Source organism: Cygnus atratus, chromosome 3 (genome assembly GCF_013377495.2).
Source record: "Cygnus atratus isolate AKBS03 ecotype Queensland, Australia chromosome 3, CAtr_DNAZoo_HiC_assembly, whole genome shotgun sequence".
NCBI classification, from domain to species: Eukaryota; Metazoa; Chordata; class Aves; order Anseriformes; family Anatidae; genus Cygnus; species Cygnus atratus.
Genome location: NC_066364.1, coordinates 89,916,458 through 89,934,259, shown reverse-complemented (window position 1 = coordinate 89,934,259; position 17,802 = coordinate 89,916,458). Strand labels below are relative to the sequence as shown.

The window sequence follows — 17,802 nt, the reverse complement described above, 5'->3', positions numbered from 1 at the left end:
GAAAGAAATGTCTTTATTTGAATTCGTTCAACATTTCAGATGTAAAAGAGCAGAGTTTTGCATTGACATTTTTCTTTATAGACATTTGGATGAAGTTTAAAAGTCACAAACCCAGGGTAAACACATACTTGGCCAGAGTGGTATATTTCAAGAAAGAAAAGAGGAGAAAAGACTATGTGTGAATCAACTGGAAAAGTTCTCATAAGAATTCGATTCAAAAGCAATTTTGGTTGCCTGGACTTAAAATAATAAAAAAAAAAAAGTAAAAATTAATGACGATTTGTTGATTGGAATCCAGTTCGCTTTGGAGTAAGTATGGATGAAATATAAAGTATAAATTAAAGTAACAACAATGGAATATTTAAGGAAAAAATTAGCAGTGTAAAATCAAAATGAAAGATGGAAGGGTAGCAATGTACTTAACTACATAAAAATATGATGAGCTTACACAAGTGACACTCCAGCGTCTGAAGCCACTATCATAAAGTGTGCTTAATAAGGATTGAAGAGGACTCTTCTGAGACTTGTGGAGGTCACTGACGATGGCTCCATTCCAGTGGGAAGGTTTAGGTTTAAGGTCCGTTTAAGGTCAGGTTTGTTTATGGCTGAATAGGCCAGGCTGCTTTGCAGGGGTTGGTTACACATCCATTAATGTTTTGCTTCTGAGAGTCTGCAGACTAGGATGCCTTTGGCTTTGGATTTTGGAGACCAAAGAAGGCAAGGCTTTGGGAGGTTGTTTCTAGTGAGGAAACTGCAATGTTTGCACCTGAAATGGCATGTGTTGACACAAAACCACTACATTGGAATGGCACCTTGATGGTTGCTCTTGTGCACAGATGGCAGTCAGGCTACTTGCATGACACCTGGGAGCTCACTGCCATAACTAAGCTGTAGGCACAGGGTCTAAACCCAATCCTGTACAGCAGTGCAATTTTCCGTGCCTTTCTTTCCCTCTGTAAAGCAAGTTCTTATTTCAATGAATGGGATTCACAGGCTGAGAAAGAGAGGGACCTACAGAAACAGCAACAGCTATTTGCAGGAGCATAAGAAATTAAATCTCATCTTGCAATGGGTAACATTGCAGTCTTCACAGTTGACATTAGGATGCTTATCTGGATGGTTGTGAGCTAGTAAATCAGAAGAGTTATTCATTAGTTATTTATTATGTTCACTGAATTAGACAGAAAAAAAAATGAGAGAGAGAGATAAAGAAAGGAACAGATGGAAAAGTCCAAAGACAAGGGTTTTGCGTGTTAATTCTAAGGTACTGAATAATTACAATGAAGTTACCATCATCATTGTAGAGCTTAATCATAAAGGCTGTTTATGGCAATTAAGTCTGTGTCTTTTCCTAAAATTCCAAAGCAATGATCTGATTCCACAGAGTAGCAAAGACTGAATTTCTCCAAGTGCATTCCAAAAACAAATGAAAGCTGGGGGAGTTCAGGGAATGCAAGCACAATCCCTCTCCTGCTAAATTTCATTCAATGGAGATAGATGGATTGAAGGTGACTTGCTTTCCAAGAAAAAGAGGAGGAAAAAAAGACATTCTAATAAATGGCTACTTTTAAAGCATGCTGTTTGTATTATAATCTCTCATTCAGACAGTTTCTGTCACCTAGCCAGTTGGATCAGTTGGCTGTTTAAGAAAGAAAGATACAAAGCAAAAGACAGCTAATTCAGTCACCTTGCTTCAGTACTTGGGCAACTACAGACTTTTTCCCTGGGAAATAGAGAAATAGAAAGATATGAGAGAAAAAAAAAAGATGGCTAGCAAGCATGAACATAAAGCTCAGGAGCTGTTGGAAGCCAGTGGCTGCTGAGGTCAAATTGAGCATTACCTGTTGGGGATTGTTGTCTCAGAGCTGTCTATTAGTATTAAGATAACAGAAAGTTATACTCTGCCCACTGTATCCTCCCCTCTTCTTTTGATCTTGACATTTTTTAAACAGTGACAGAACAGCAAATAATGCAGCCTGACTGCAGGTGGGCAGGAATCCAAATCACTGTCATAAGTGTTCCTTTCTCCTCCAGAAATTCAAAGAAGACAAGGTATGGAAGAGTCCACCCCTACCTGGTGTCTCTGATATGCTGAGAACATCTTTTCAAAATCTTCTAGATCCAGCACCTTGAATGCCTTTAAATCATCTATCTCATTCCAGATTGTGCCATGGATTCTCTCCTGAAAGAAAAGGACATATTTTAATGAGATAGCAAAACCTTTTAGCTAAGCACATCCAGTGCCATTTTGGTGTAGCTGGGTTTTGTTTTATTTTTTAAACATTAGCATGAAAAAATAGCCTGAAAAATCACCACAGCAAGCCTCTGATGAAAGGCCACATTCTAAGACTAGCAGACCATATCTCAAGCAACATCCATGATTCTACAGTAATTTTTCTTTCAGAATCGACCATCTCTTTAACGCGATGATTATGGTCACGTGAAAGAAGTGTCATCATCATGAAGAAAAAGCTCAGGAAGGACAATAATGTATGACAAACCCAAGACATGTATTCCCATCTACAAATTTTGACAGGTTCTGGTGCAAACCCCAAAGGGTGTGTGGTTTCTGCCTGCCTGTTAAAGTAATTTAAGATTTTATTTTACTTTTAAGGCCCTGAGTCTTTGAAGTCAAATTGTTTCCTGTTATGTGATCTCTCCTGTCTATCTGAGTTCTTTTTTGACTCACACACAAGCTATACCCAAATGTCTGAGAGAGCATCATCCACACTAATTGGAAATATTCAAAAGCACAGACTCCTCCTCCAATTTTTCTGTTCACCAACCCTGGACTAAATAAGCTCTTATAACACAGGCATTATCTCATAATAAAATCATAGAATCACAGAATGGTTTGGGTTGCAAGGGACCTTAGAGATCATATAGTTCCAATCCCCCTGCCACAATCAGCAGTCACACTAAGCTAAGAGAGGATTTGGGGTCTCCTGTTGATATTCTCAGAACAGATGTCCTAGCCAGCAAAGAGGACACAATGATTGAGCTACTTTCTCCTTCCTGGTGACTGTTAAGGTGCATGTGGAGTGGGATAAGCGTTGGGCAAATACCCATACAGAAGAGGGTTCATTCACACCCATTCAGGGCTCTTCACACCTGACCACACTGTCTTTCAGTTCATTTAGTTAATAAAGTGTACGTTTAATGTATACTTTATTAGCTGGAAAAATAAGGAAGGCGTTGATTAAAAGAAAAAGAGAAAGGACAGAAAGGATTGTAAAGAGACCTAAGCAAACCTCAGGAGATGAAAAAACAGCAGAACATCGATGGAGAGAAAGCCAGGAACAGCAAGCAATGGCAATGAAACCCTCACACAGGCTCCAGCTCTGAAGTACCTGACTTGCACCTCCACAGCAAAGTGCATTAACACTTCATTATCAGAACTAATTAGGAACAGGCTCTACTTCCCATTCACAGTCATCAAAGGAATGAGGGAAATGTGCTAAGCCACAAGGCTCAAGGAGCAAGGAAAAACACCTGATGAGAGAACGAAATGAGGGGGAAATAAAAGTGTGAAGTGTTCTGGAGGAAATTCCTGGCGGGGCAGACACTGTGGAGGAAAACCAACACCCTCCCTCCAGAGGCAGCCTGTGAGTGCCCGAGGGGAGGGAGGGCTGTCTGGCTGAAATTGCTGCAGTGCTGTTTGCAGTGAGAGTGTGTGCTAGATGGGAGCAGCACATACCCCTGAATAGGCTCACCAACATCTTTGTATCACTCCTTGCAATTAGTGTGGCTCTCCTTTCCATAATAGCAAAAATATGACCCTGTGAATACAACACAACAAACAGGTTTGGGAAGCTCATCTCAGCTAAAGGAATATGAGACAAAGTTAATTTTTGTTTTATCCTAATGTTGGTTTCTACTGCCAATCTTAGCCAGAAGCATCCAGGCAGGGTGTTCAATCTCACTCAGTTTCCAGGCTCGCTTTATAAACCTTGCATTATAAATCCTGAGGGATGTATTTGAACTTGGGAATGTTTCTCTGAGTTCCTCCCTGTTTCAGATTGTCCCATCAAACACTGAGATGGAAAAATATATCTTGAGGGGAGCCAGTGGTCAGGAATTCATAGAATCATAGAATCATTAAGGTTGGAAAAGACCTCCAAGATCATCTGGTCCAACCATCCCCCTACCACCAATATCACCCACTAAACCATGTCCCTAAGAACCACGTCCAACCTTTAGGGGTGTGGATCTCCTTCAGGAAGGGTCCATAGAGTTGTCATTGGGACAGAACCCTGGGGATGCCTACGTGCTGTGTTTGGCAGGCACCGGGAGCTGTATGCTGTGCTTGGATGTGACTCAAGTGACAGCTACTTATGTGAGTCTTGCCCATCTACCTGTCAGGCTGGAAAGCCCTCATGGGAGTGAAGTTTCCCCATGAATGGCAAGACTGATGAAAGCACTACAGAATGGGCTAGTCTTACTGGATTGCAGAGGTGCCCCAACAGGCAGTTCTGAGACTCACAAAGGGATTGCAGAGAACGGTTCTTATCTGTATCTTCCAGAAAAAAGGAACCAAGGAAGTTAAAATGATTCCTGTTTCATTCATATTCATTTTAAGACTCTGGTTGAATATGATCCCATATAAGCCGGTTTGTGTGCTACATGAAGCATGAAGACAAATTTCCTACACTGAGCTCTTCCTACTCAGTTATGGATTAACTGGTTGATAGTGCCTTGTCATCAGCCAGAGAGACTGAGAGTTTTAGGAGAAACAGACTTGTGTAACATGGTTGCTATGATAAATGATTCCCTCAGCACCAGAAAGAATATTTATGGTCCCTAACTCAAAGTTTAAAAATGAAGAAAATTCTTATTTCTTGTTCCCTTTCTTTCTTCCTCCTTAAAAAAGAAAAAAGAGAGGTCACTTAATCAACATGCTTTCCCCCATCTTTATTTATTTATGCGTTCGTTCATTCGACAAGTCTACCTAGATCTGTGGTTTCTCTGCTTTGCAAAGCCTTGGCCCATTTTAAGAAACAAACGTTCTAAACTACATTTCCCAGAGTTCTATCAAAATGGTTGTACATAATAGTTAAGGAAATACCTTATTTTCAGAACAATTATTTACAAGACATTTGCTCCATCAAGCTGAAGTTTTGGTAAGTTGCATTTAATAATTAGCTCACTGGAGCTGCTACAGTTGTTATTCCACCTTTGTAATGAAGCCTGATTTGTGGACAAAACAATGAAGATTAGAGAATAGGAGTGCTTCTTGGAGCTAGAAATCATATCAAGCTACCCTCTGCTACATCTGATGGAAGATTTTATTTACCCTGAAGAACAAATGATACTCTGCAGCAAGCCATCAAAATCCATCATGCCTCAACAACCTCACAGAAAAGTGAAAGCTAACAGTATTTTGGGTCAGCCTTTCATTTGTCCTGCAGGGCCAGAGAAACCATAGAAACTATGAGTGTTCTGCAAGTACTGGACCAGACAATCCCCAAATGTTTGTAAATTTAAACCATCAAAAAGTGTAAAAACTTAGAATTTCAATTCATAATTCCATTATGTATCTGAAAAAGGGTGTTCAAGGCCAGTTTGGATGGGGCCCTGGGCAACCTGATCTAGTGGGTGGCATCCTTTCCCATGGCAGGGGGGTTGCAACTGGATGATCTCTAAGGTTCCTTCCAATCCAAACCATGCTATGATTCTAAAATGTCTTTCTTGGTATCAGATCTTTTTCTCAATGGAATAAAAATCCACTGTGCACAAAAATTGTATTTCTGGCATCTTTGTTAACTGAGACAGCTGTTTTATCTCAGTGTAGGACTGGGCACCACCAAGGCCATTACGAGCAGCTTCACACAGAGATCTTGTAGGAATCTTTCCATTAAGTCTGAATCTCTGGCAGCAATCCTGTATCATTGTCTGCTGTGATCCTCAGGCTGTTTTTAGGAAGGAAGTTTCAGAAATCAGAATAATCAATAACATTACAAGCACAAGTTCACCCAGGTCTGGATCATTTGCTGGAGTCATTACCAGCCTGTCTCATAATGGGATGTTTCTTCTCTAACCATGAGATAACAAGCACCACAGTTGACAGTTGACTTGATTTACTCTGACAACTTCAAATGAATATGTTTATATTTATTAAAGAGTTAATTATATGAATCCATATTTCCAGAGTGTTTGAAGCCACTTCATTGTTTGGATGAACCATAAATGTCTGGACCCTGTTTGATCTTGGGTGTTGTGTAAAATCTGGGCTGGGAAAGCAAACTCCACTTTCTGTTTAGAAACAAAGAAAGGAATCTTTCCAGGGCATTACAGTAGTTACATTGCAGTATCTTTTTCTTGAAAAACAGAGATCCTTGGCACCAGCACTACTCTAGTGCTGTATGAATGGAATTCACAGACAATGCTACAGTGCTGTATGAATGGAGCTATGGCGTGGAAGGGTTTAACCAGAATTCAGCCCACGTATGCATCTAAATGGCTTTGCCACTGACCATCAGCTCATATCAAAGCTAGTACAAAATCTGTAATTCCCAGAAGAATTAGTGGGATTTTAAGTCTCCTTGTTAGAAGCATGAATACTTTCCAATCAAGCTCTTTCTAATTGTACCCATGGGAACTGTGGACAACCTGTTATTGTCAACTGCTAAGAGTTAGAATATATTTGATCATTCTTGTAACGCCCAGCAGATCAGTCCTTTCCTTCCTAAGACAGTACTGGCACTGGGAAAAAAAAAAAAAAAGTCGTGAATTGCCCCAGAGAACAACCTTGATTCCTCTACTAAGAAAGTATACCGCGGACAAATCCCCCATGGTCAGCCCTATTCACACTCCTCTTGGGCTCTGTCAGCTTTCTTTCACTCCATGGACAGAAAGGGGGTCAAAACCATGTGGACTGCCTCAGTCAGAGCATCATCTTCACATTTACTACACAGCTTAGGACAGAGAGCCTGCACTAACTACTTTGAGAAGGGTGGGCTCAACAGGATGCAAAGAGCTGAATAACATATTCGACCTGGCTACAGCCCTAAGCTCATATGCAGCTCTGTTTTCAGCACTGGGTCACTGCACCCTGCTGTGTTGCATGGTGCAAGCATACCCTTGAACTCTGCTAACTGGACCAGCTTTTAAAGATAAACATGTTATCAGGTGTATTTTTTCTCAGACTGTTTTTTTGTGGGGAAAACTCGCATTCATGTGAACTGGAAGTTAAGCACTACCATGAACCAAAATAATATAATATTATTATGTAATATTATAATAATATTATAAAATAATACTATGCACACTTCCAGGCCTCAGTTTCCCCACACTCAAGAACTGGAGATATGCTGCCCCCCGACAGTATGCTGGTTCTGAGTCTTCGTTACTTTATGTATGGCTACTTTGACAGTTCAGGAGAACACTGTGAAAGTGCTGCAATAGTAAAGAAATGCAAGATGAGGCTAACTGACCTACCCATGACTTTGTATCCTGAAAATTCATAACCACGTGAACAGAAAATGAGTGCCTTGTACTGAAGCAGGGAATCCAGGATAACTGATGAAGGTGGACAAAATCCAGCACCTTCTCCAGCAGACAGTGGAATTACTTAATTCCATAACAAAGGGCACCCCAAAGAACAAGACAAATGCAGCTCTTCACCTCAACCTCTGCAGTTTTGCAGGGACCTTACTAGGTCAAAATGCTAACACAAACACCCCAAAATGAAAACTCCTCCCTCTTATGTCCATTTTTCCATCTATTCTGCTTTCTTCAAAATACCACGTTTTACCTACCTCACCACCCAGGTCTTCAATTTTATTAGTACAGCTGCCTTCACTCCTAACCAGAGGGCAGGATAAGCCTACAGTTACTGTACACTAAACAGAAACACCTGTGGCTCTCCCTTTTTCATATATATTCATATATATATACACATATATTAGTTATTATTTCTTTTTTTTTTTTTCAGAGCACTAAGTTCCATGTTCTGCAAAGGAAAATAAATCCCCGTCTTTACATTCTCTCCCACACCCCCCACGTGGCCTTGACAGACAAGCACAGACGGTGCAGCAAATATTTCACTTCACTTTATTTTAAAGAAAAGGAGAGAGGGGGAGAGAGAATTCTTGTGGCATTCCAGAGGTCCCTGGACACTCATTCCAAATGCCTGAGTTGGGCCCTGGGTGAGTTTCAGTCTAAAAGAGAACCTGGGTTTCTAGGCAGCCATCCAAACTCAATACAGACACTTTTTTTCTTTGTGAATCAGTTAAAAAAATTAAGACCTAAAGAGAAGGGGAGAAAAGGAAAAAAAAAATTAGGGAGAGAAATGGAAGGGAGGTAAAGGCAACCAAGATAGCAGAAAATGAGTGCAACAGGAGGAATCCAATTCCTCTGCTTTTATTTCCACTTCAGAATTTTATTCCCAAGTGGCAAAGTTGTAACCATGCAAGGAAAAGGGCAGATAGCCTCATGGCCACGAGCGAATTGTGAGGAGAAACAGGCCACCTTTCTCTCCTTGGAGACTGCTCCTGTCAGGGTAGAGGAGGCTAGTTTGGAAGCTGGTCCTCACTGTGTTTTGCCCGCACTGGCTCTGACCATCCTTTTCCCTCATGCGCAAGTGAGGGCAGCTCTGGCATACCAGCCCTGGAGATGTCCAGCTCTGGTTCACAATATTTAGTCCCATTGTAGCTGTGCTGAACCACTGGTATGCCAAGATCCACTGCAGCTCAACCTTATGCCCAGATCCACTGCAGCTCAACCTAACCGGCACCTTGGTCATGACAGATATGTTGTGCTGCCGCTGGAGAAGTGGGGAGACTCCCTCAAGTTAGTGACTCCTACTGACTCAGCCTAAGGAAAGCCACAATATCACTGGCTTCTGTCACCTTGCAATTCATGGCATTAATCAACACTGATTCACACTAGGAAAGTTAATTAATTGCTGAGAGTACTGCAGCTTCTTACCTCACTCAGCTTAGCCCAGTTGAAGGATTTCAGTGGGTGTGAAGGCTGCGGGATAGATTTCTTCTTCAGGCTGGTGCCACTGCTGCTGAGGGTGGTTGTTGAAGGGGGTGGCACCCCCATGCTGAAGAAGGGTGGTGCTCCTGGTGGGGGAGGAGGTCCTCCTGGAGGAGGTGGTGGAGCAGGAGGAGGGGGACAGCTGGAGAAGGGCAGAGGAGGTGGCAGCGGGGGCAAATTCTCAGACATGAGAGAAGACGACAAAGCCAGTGGGCCACCTGGAGGAGGGGGTGGTGGGGGTGGGAAGGAAATACTGCCCCCGTGCTGGAAAAAAAAAAAAAAAAAAAAAAAAAAAAAAAAAAAAAACAGAAAAAGAAAGCAAATGGTTTAAAAGGCACAATAACTCCATGTTGCCAGCTGATGTGATTTTATTACGAGTCTCAAAATATTTGATGTTTTCTTTAAAGCCTCCTGCACTCAAAGCCATGCAATAAAGGGAGGAATCTCAGCTTTCATTTAAGAGAAAGTTTCAAGCCCTTGAAGTTGTGGAGAAGAGCTTGAAAAAGGGAACCATAAATGGCTCAGAAAAACAGAAAGCTAGTAAAAGAAGCCAAAATGTATTATTTTCTCCTTATGTATGAAAAAAGAGAAAAGTTCAATCTTATGAACTTTTGAACTCCTGGGTTTTCAACCTTGGGTTTGAAATACTGAATACCTGTCATTAGGCCCCACCAACACAAAGCGGGAGAGGGAGGAGGGAATGAATCTGCTTTTTGCAGTGTCTAACTTCAGGCCTGTGTCCTGGGAGTTGAAGTTCAGGCACACTACTGGGATGGAAGGAGGAACAGGCAGGAAGAAGCAGATGCAAATGTCACTTCTGCAGAGCTCCAGGGTGGCACAGACCCTCCTGAAGCACAACAGGAATCCTCTTTTGTCACTAAATTTACTTTCATACCTGGGAGATTTCTCTCTATTCCACCAAAATATTTCTCCAATCAGGACCACCTCAGCAGTAAAAATAGTGCCTAGAGGAGGACATGCGTGCCCCAGCAGCTTCTACAGAGACGGTGGCTGAGAAGGAATGGAGCAGGCCATTCATGCATTACACATTCCAAACCACCAGTTCAGGGATTTTGGTCTCTACTGAAAGCTAAACAGCTCCTAAGCATTCATCTTTGTAGCTGGCTAGACAAACTCTTTCTGTACAGACCATAGAAAGAGTTTCACTCATAATGTACTTTTGTTCATCATTCACTTGTTAGCAGGCTTTAAACAAGGTTGGGAAGAATCCCAGTCTCTTACCGAGAACTCATTAAGTTGAGCTACCAGGTCATTCATCTGGTCCCGGGTCTGGCGCAACTCCAAGGATTCCTTCTGCAGCTTATCCTTCATTTTGTTCAGTGTCTTCATCATTTCATCTTTCTCCTGGGTCTTTGTCTCACATTCCCGCTCCTTCTTCTCTAGCCTGCTCATCAGCTCGGCATGATCTAGGAAGAACAGGCAAATGGGGATAATGAAATAAAGCTCATGAACAGTTCCCAAAGAGATGGAGGTTACACTGAAATAAAGTTGACAACTCTGTCAGTTCATCTGGGGATGTATAATGAAAGTAGAGAAAACAAACTGGAGTCTGACTGTTCTGACGGTAATCTTCAGTGATCAATAGAGCAATGCCCAAGTTTCACTTAGACTGTAAAATCACTTCACGTGAGGATTGAGGGAAGCCCCATCCTATGAAGCAGATATACTGATCATCATGAGACAAAATATACTGGAAGGGACAAAGCAGGTTTAGTCCACGAAGGAAAACATGGACAGCCAATTGTACCTAGCTCTGCTGCCCGCTGCTCTGTGACTGAATCATGCTCTTCCTCTCTTGTATCCCCAAACACAAAGGACACACTCACCTTTCCGAAACTTCTCTGCCTGATCCCTCCACTGCTTGACTTCATTTTCATTCACCAGCCTGAAAGATGAAATCGGATCATTTAAATTTGTTCTGAGATATCCAGCCTGAAAGGCAAGTGGCCATTGTGTGAAGTGATCAGCAAAAGACAACCTGGTGAATTTACACGTTTACTCAGGATCATACCAGTGGTCAGTCCAGGTCCAGATTCTGATCCTTACTGTAGTTAACAGCTTATATTAAAAAGGTGATATCTTGTAGCTTGAAGTCCTGAAGAGGAATAAAGGAATGTCTGGGGAAAAAAACCTGGCATTTTCCTGTCTTCAGGTAATACCATCAAGGTGCCAAGGATACTTATTTTGAAAGGCAGAAGTCATAGCTAAAATCATCCTGCTGTGGGATACAAATTATCCTACCATTAATACAAGGCTGGATTGCTGCCTTTTTTTTTTTTCTTTTTTTTTTCTCTCTATTTTTTTCTTTCTTGAGGGAGGATGCTTATCTGTTGGGTAATATATCAGTAACAAGGCAATGCTCGTATCTCATACTGGCACAGCTATTTCCTATTACTGACAGAAAATATGCAGGGCATGCTGGGGATTGATTAGATATGCAAAATGAGTAGTAGCTATGAAAGTAGAAATGGAAGATCAGGCACAAATTCTACAATGGAGTCTGATATCCAGACAGACAGAAAGAGATCAGCACCAGTGTATTTTCCATAATGAGAAATCAATTTTGATTTTGACTCATGCCTCTAACAGGATGGACTGTAGGATTTTTAGTACAGAACTTGATTTCATATGAGGCTTATGTTCTATAAGAATGCTCTACCCAGTGGATATTTCAGAAGGTTAATGGGCCATGAATTACCTGCAGAGGTAGATTGATGGGATGGAGACTCCAAAAGTTTGGCTAAAAAAGGACTGTGAACGGGGAAGTAGAGATGAGAGCCAGCTAATGTAGCTAGACTTCTCAAATGATGCGCCCTATGGGAAAAAATAATGGTAGAACCCTTGGCCAAGTCTGTGGGTGAACACATGCAGATGCTTTACTGAGAGGTAAAAGGTTTTATGTGCTAGATGGGGACTGTTTTCAACCATTTCAAATCTTTCTAAGCTATGTGCTCATTAATGAGGAATCAGATCTAAGTAGAAATGACAACATTTTGGGAGGAATATCAATGAAAGCTTTCATTAACATTTTGAAAGAAAAAGGAAAAATGAGGTAGTTTTGTTATACTATCACATTTTTTTTCTCTGCTCTTCTAACTAATATTAAAAGAAATTAGAAACCAAAGGCAAGGACTTTGATAGAAAATAACATCTGTTGAAGACGTCGTTAGAGGGAAACTGGCTATAAGACTAGCAAGTCAACAAGAAGCTGTAAATTAACACAAGTAATTCTTCAGGTATGATATTTTATTTCCAAAGTACCTGCATACTCGTCATATACTTACACCTTTATAAGACAAACAAACAATAATACTGCAGCTTACATTTTAATTATATTTTTGACATTGAAGTTTTCCAGCGGAGCTATATCTGGATCATCTCCTCGTTCATCCTGCAGAACAATTTGTTGGAGTATTCTGTCCAACAGCTGCCATTGCTGAAAATTTCCTCCATTTCTCTTATCTGTATGGAAAATGACCAGCTCATGAGAACTTCAATTTTCATGCCAAAGTGCACAGACCTACTGACAAACTGCCATTCCTTCCTTTCCGGTTCCCATATTAATCTTGTATGTGGTAAAATACAGTACACAGCACCTAACACCGATTTGTTGTTAGCAGATTATTTACAAACACTTGGCATATTAGAACAGCACATAACAAGCATGTGAAACTCTATGCCTGACTTGCACATTCAGGGTGTGCAATCCTTTTGACAGACTAGCTCCAGCTTGCACTTTAGACACATTCAGAAGTGATTCTGTCATGATTATGATGGCTGTTACTCAGAAATTTATGGGGCTTGATAGTGTTTTGTTTTGTTTTTCATGCACCTAGGTAATATTGTGACCAAGCACTATAAAAACAATTAGATGTTCTATCTGCATACTCAGTTATTCAGTTGTCAGCAGATCAGTGAAACTCAACTAACACAAAAAGTTCATACAAACACGATCAAAATGTGTGGAGACAAAGATCAGAAACTGAACAAAAAGGGCTGATCCCATGGATGTCAAATAAAAGAGCCAGAGGAACAGAAAATTCACTTTAGCTCCCTAAGCTACATAACCTAGACCTTAAATTATTTTAAATTGCTCCAGTACAATTCTGTCCTACCCTAGAAGGACTTAACTCTTCTGCCACCAAACACTCCAGGTCAATACCCAAAGCTCAAGTACTGTCTTAAATGGTAATAGCAAGGAGGCCACTGGGACAAACAACCGCTTGAATTTGTGCATGGCAGTACTTAAACCTAATCAGTGCCTGAAAACATACCACACTACCTCCTGAAAAAGTTCACTGCATACTTCTTCCTCACGTTGACTTCTCAGTTTGACTGTTCAAATATGGCTGAAAGTAACCAAAACCAGCCCCTGATACCTAACAGGATTAAGGCAGGTAGTTCTCTGGTGATCTTGCTATGCTTTCACGCAGCTGCTACACTCTTGAAACATGACTGGATTACTTTATTACAGTTAACAAGTAGATTCCTATCACCTCTCTTGAAAACAAATGCCAATGTTATTTTTCAGTTTGAGTTCAGGAGCCCTCCACTGACATTTTGCCACAAGATAGCAGCCCGAAGACTTATTGTGGAATTTCCCAGTGAAAGAAAAGCTTTCAGTACTGTATTGTTTCACCAGAAAAATTCCTCACTGCATTTTGTTAACATTCAAAATGGTGTCTATTTCTGAGAATTCTCTGATCCGAAGCACAAGGGCTCTTTCTTTTTTAAAGCTCCTAATTTAAAGTCACTAAGAGCTCTGTCAGTGACTGACTGGAATGTCTCCAGCTACTTAGTTTTATTTGCAAGTGCAGAGAAGTGAAGCTGCTGCTTTAAGTATTGCGACAAAATCTGCTGGATGGGATCAGTGCAAGATACTAAGTCCCTTAGGCATTGCCAAGTTCTGAATGGAGGACAAAAGCAGTGTGTGTCCTGGTAACTGTGACCCTGCACCCGTGCCAAAACTTCACCCATTTCTTCAACACCCCTTCCTCTGGAAAACTGTGATGTACTCACATGGCATCTGCAAGCAGTGCTGGAGGATGGATAACAAATAGGGATAGGCATCTGTGTGCTTCAATCTTTTCTTGATCAATTCAAACATCTGAGAGGCACTTTTTGTATCAATGTGGATCTGAAGTGAGGGAAGGCAGTGCAAGGACAAGTCAGAGAAAAAACACACACAGTGAAAACCTGACTAACTGTGAAAGGTCAGACCAACATGGAGAGAAGCAAGTTTCCAGCAACTGGACCTCTGCAGTCTCTTGCAACGTCCAGCTATAATCTCAGTGAGGAGCTTGCACGTGGGTCTTTGAGATATGCATTGACCTACTCCAGAACAGAAAAGATCCCCAAGGAAAAGGGTTAGAAAGGTGGTTAGAAAGTCACATAGAGCCACCAAGACACCAAGAGCTGTCCTGGAGCAAGCAAAATAAATAAATAAATAAATAGATAAATAAATAAATAAGATGCCCCATCACTCAAAGCGTCCAAAATCAGGTTGGGTGCGGCTTTGCGCAACAATTATTCATAGAATGGTTTGGGTTGGAAGGGACCTTAAAGATCATCTAATTTCAACCCCCCTGATCTAGTGAAAGATTCTTGTTGCTGTCCATTGCAAGGAAGTTGGACTAAGTAATCTTTAAAGGTCCCTTCCAACCCAAACCATCCAATGATTCTATGAGAACCTTTGAGTCCAAGGAATTGGTGGCATAAATAAGAGACAATAAGCAGGGAAGGATTTGTTGTTCTGTTGATCAGTGTTTGGCAGGAACTGATTCAAAAGAAAGAGGAAACTACAACTGTTCTGGACCCTACAGCCCCTTACTATTGCTAGAGGTTGTGGAAACCGTCCTTGTTTTATGATCATCTCAAACTCCACCCATTCTAAAATACTGATTCTTTCCACAGTCTCTGAGGTGGCAGTATTCACGAGTTTCCTGTGATCTAATGGGAAAAGCATCGGAAATGAGCCCAAGCCCTGTAAAGAACCCATACTCCTGTAATAGAGATGTCTGAAGCTAGAATGTATCTTGATCATTAGGACTGAAAACATGCATAACAGTGTTGATAACCACCTCTGCTCCTGAACCTTCGGCTAAATGAAATAAAGAAAGCTTTGTCAAAGACACTGCAGAATCCCTGTCTGTGATCATTGTTTTAATTGCTCATAGATCAGAGACCACCTACTTGCTACATGAGAAACAGTGAAAACAAGAGTACCAGCCACCCTCAGCACCAAAGCCAATCATTGCTTTCAGGGAACACAAGGGGAAGTTGCATCAAAGATACAAAAAGGATGTTTAGCTTTGGCAAGTTCAGGTACACCATAGAAAATCTTACCAGGTCAAACCGCTTGGCAAGTTCCAGGTCGTCTTCATTTCTGACCATTTCAAAGAAATCTAAATGCCTAAGAGAAAATAGAAAAAGAAAACCAAAAAACACCAATGGTCATGGCATAATTCAGACTTAAACTAAGTGTGCCACCATAGAAGCAACACTTAGAAGTTGGCAAGCCTTTCTTACATAAAGTGTTGGAATATGTATGCAAAGCAACTCATGGGGGCCAATAACAGGCCAAAAGAAATGACCAGCTGAGGTAAAAATGTACTTTAATCCTTGTGCTAAGTCACTGTGTTGAAGAAAGTGGCTAAAAATAAACATACAATTGAAAAAGGATATTCCACTTGTGATGAATGCAATGCCTACTTTGGTAATACATTCTAGAAAGTCCACTCCACACTTGTTAACTAGGCAACATTAGCTGCATCTAGAAAGTCCATGCCATGTCAGGCAACATTAACAAGCTGTTTCTTTTATGTGGTGGAGTGGAGATGCATTCAGTGGATTAGTTAAAGATCCCTTCCAACCCAAACTATTCTATGATTCTGTGATAAACAGCAGAGTTTGCAGCTGCCTTTCCATTACCTATTGATAAGCACGGCAGCATGCTTCTGGTGGGATCTGGGGGACCCGGTGAGAGATGCAGTTGACCAAGGCATATGGACTTATCTTTCACAGAGATAACAGCACAGCAGACGATGTGGAAAAAGGCTGTGGCACATCTCCCTTTCTTGACCTGGCATACAGCCTACATAATCTAGACATCTGGGATACTCTCAAACCTTTGTATCATTCTCATCACAACTTGTAAGATCCACAAGTTCCTAAGATCTTAAGCTCTTTCTATATGTCCTGGTTACTAGCCAAAAGAACAGGGAGTCATACAGAACAGATTCTTTTCTTGGTTATAATGTTGTAGACCAAAACCAACATTACTTGTTCCAGCTTTTCAGCAAACACAGGCACAACACTGTATGCAATCTTTCCCCATAGCATTAATACATAGATACAAGCCTCCCCCTGCTCAAAGATGCAAGGTCCCTCTTCGTAACAGGCAGTTGGTGCTAACCTCGTGCTTATGCAGAATCCCAGAAGCATTATATGCCCCCAAACATAGCTCCATCATCCTATAGCAACTCCTAACAGCGGATATTTGAGAAAATGGTTCCTTAAAAGCTGCAGACATAGGCCTGATTAGTATTTTTTCACCATATACTTTGGCAAACTTGACATTCCTACCTAGAAAGTCCTAGATACCTACAGATCAGCCCTGCTCTGTAGGAAGGGGCTTGGCGTAGCAGACAGTAAGGGACAGCAGCACACTTGCCATCAAGTATGACCTGATAGCAGGTCTGTCCCTCTCCACAGAGTTTAATGTGTTCACAGAAGAAGATAGACTTCCGTGGTTGCCTGCCATTACACTTTAAAATGTTCCATTTTGTTAAGCAAATAGATTTTACCAGGCTCCTCAATAGTTCATTGGGTCTTTTAGCTTCTTGAGGTGTCTCAGTCAAATTGCTCAGATTGCCTGCTCTAGGATTATTTCAGAATGTGGCTTTGTGAAAGATTTAAATGTAAGGTCATCAGCAGCCTCAATTACTGTGGCAAAATATGGAACTGCTAGTGACCTTAAGCTGGGTCGCCAGTAAAGTAGAGTTTCAGTGAAGAAAACATTTATCTATAGCACAGTAATTTGAAGGTGCCATTCAACGTTAAATTTTGTGCAGTAGCAAAGACATTTAAAATAGCTACCTGTTCTCCTCTTTTGCCTGCTTGGCATCTCTACCCCTTTGACCACCACAGGTTCCTTTTCTTTTACAGTTGTGCCAGTGGTACTGTTTGGGGGGTTGTGTTACCAGATAGATCATGAAAACGAGTGAGGTTAAAGAAAAACCTTGGAAACCCAGAACCTGCATGATGTCCACACATACTCAATCTCAATGAAATCAATCAACTGGCTTATCTCCCTCCTACCAGGACAGGCTTTTGTTCCACTTTTGCTATATAAGAAAAGAATTACAACATCTTTTTTCATTCTGGTTGTCATCCTCAGCTTAGAAGAAAAACAATTCATGAAATCCTTGTCACAGCCACTTCCAGTTTAGTATGTGTGTTTCCTACTTCATCTGCTGATTTTAATTTTAAGGACAAATCTCCTTTTTGTCTTTAAAGGGAGACAGTTATAGGGAGAGACAGAGGCAACTTTGTGCTGAAATCTGAAACCCAAATATAGGAGATCAATGTTTCTTTCTGCTGATAAATGACGGTTCTCAGAAAATGTCTTACCTGTCAAGTGTTGCATTCTCATGTCCTCTTAGCTTGTCAATAACAGGCTGAATTCCCAGCATTAGAAATTCGTATCGTAGGTGTAATCGGAACTCCAAATTGTCCTTATAAAGTGGAGGAAAACAAGTTACACGGTTCCAGAAGCTTTTAATCACACTAAAAAATTTT

General features: G+C 41.1%; 1 protein-coding gene across 12 annotated transcripts in view; it reads right to left on the bottom strand.

The window, feature by feature from the left end:
* The window catches only part of DAAM2 (dishevelled associated activator of morphogenesis 2), a 209,423-nt gene that overhangs the window by 39,873 nt on the left and 151,748 nt on the right, over window positions 1-17,802 (bottom strand). For all 12 annotated transcript variants that reach the window (XM_035557155.2, XM_035557129.2, XM_050709546.1 and 9 more), the window contains 8 exons: window positions 17,635-17,738; window positions 15,349-15,415; window positions 14,023-14,140; window positions 12,327-12,465; window positions 10,830-10,888; window positions 10,225-10,409; window positions 8,929-9,246; window positions 2,075-2,182 (listed from right to left, as the gene is read on the bottom strand). In XM_035557155.2, coding sequence (XP_035413048.1) covers window positions 2,075-2,182; window positions 8,929-9,246; window positions 10,225-10,409; window positions 10,830-10,888; window positions 12,327-12,465; window positions 14,023-14,140; window positions 15,349-15,415; window positions 17,635-17,738 — 1,098 coding nt within the window. The remainder of the gene's footprint in view (window positions 1-2,074; window positions 2,183-8,928; window positions 9,247-10,224; window positions 10,410-10,829; window positions 10,889-12,326; window positions 12,466-14,022; window positions 14,141-15,348; window positions 15,416-17,634; window positions 17,739-17,802) is intronic.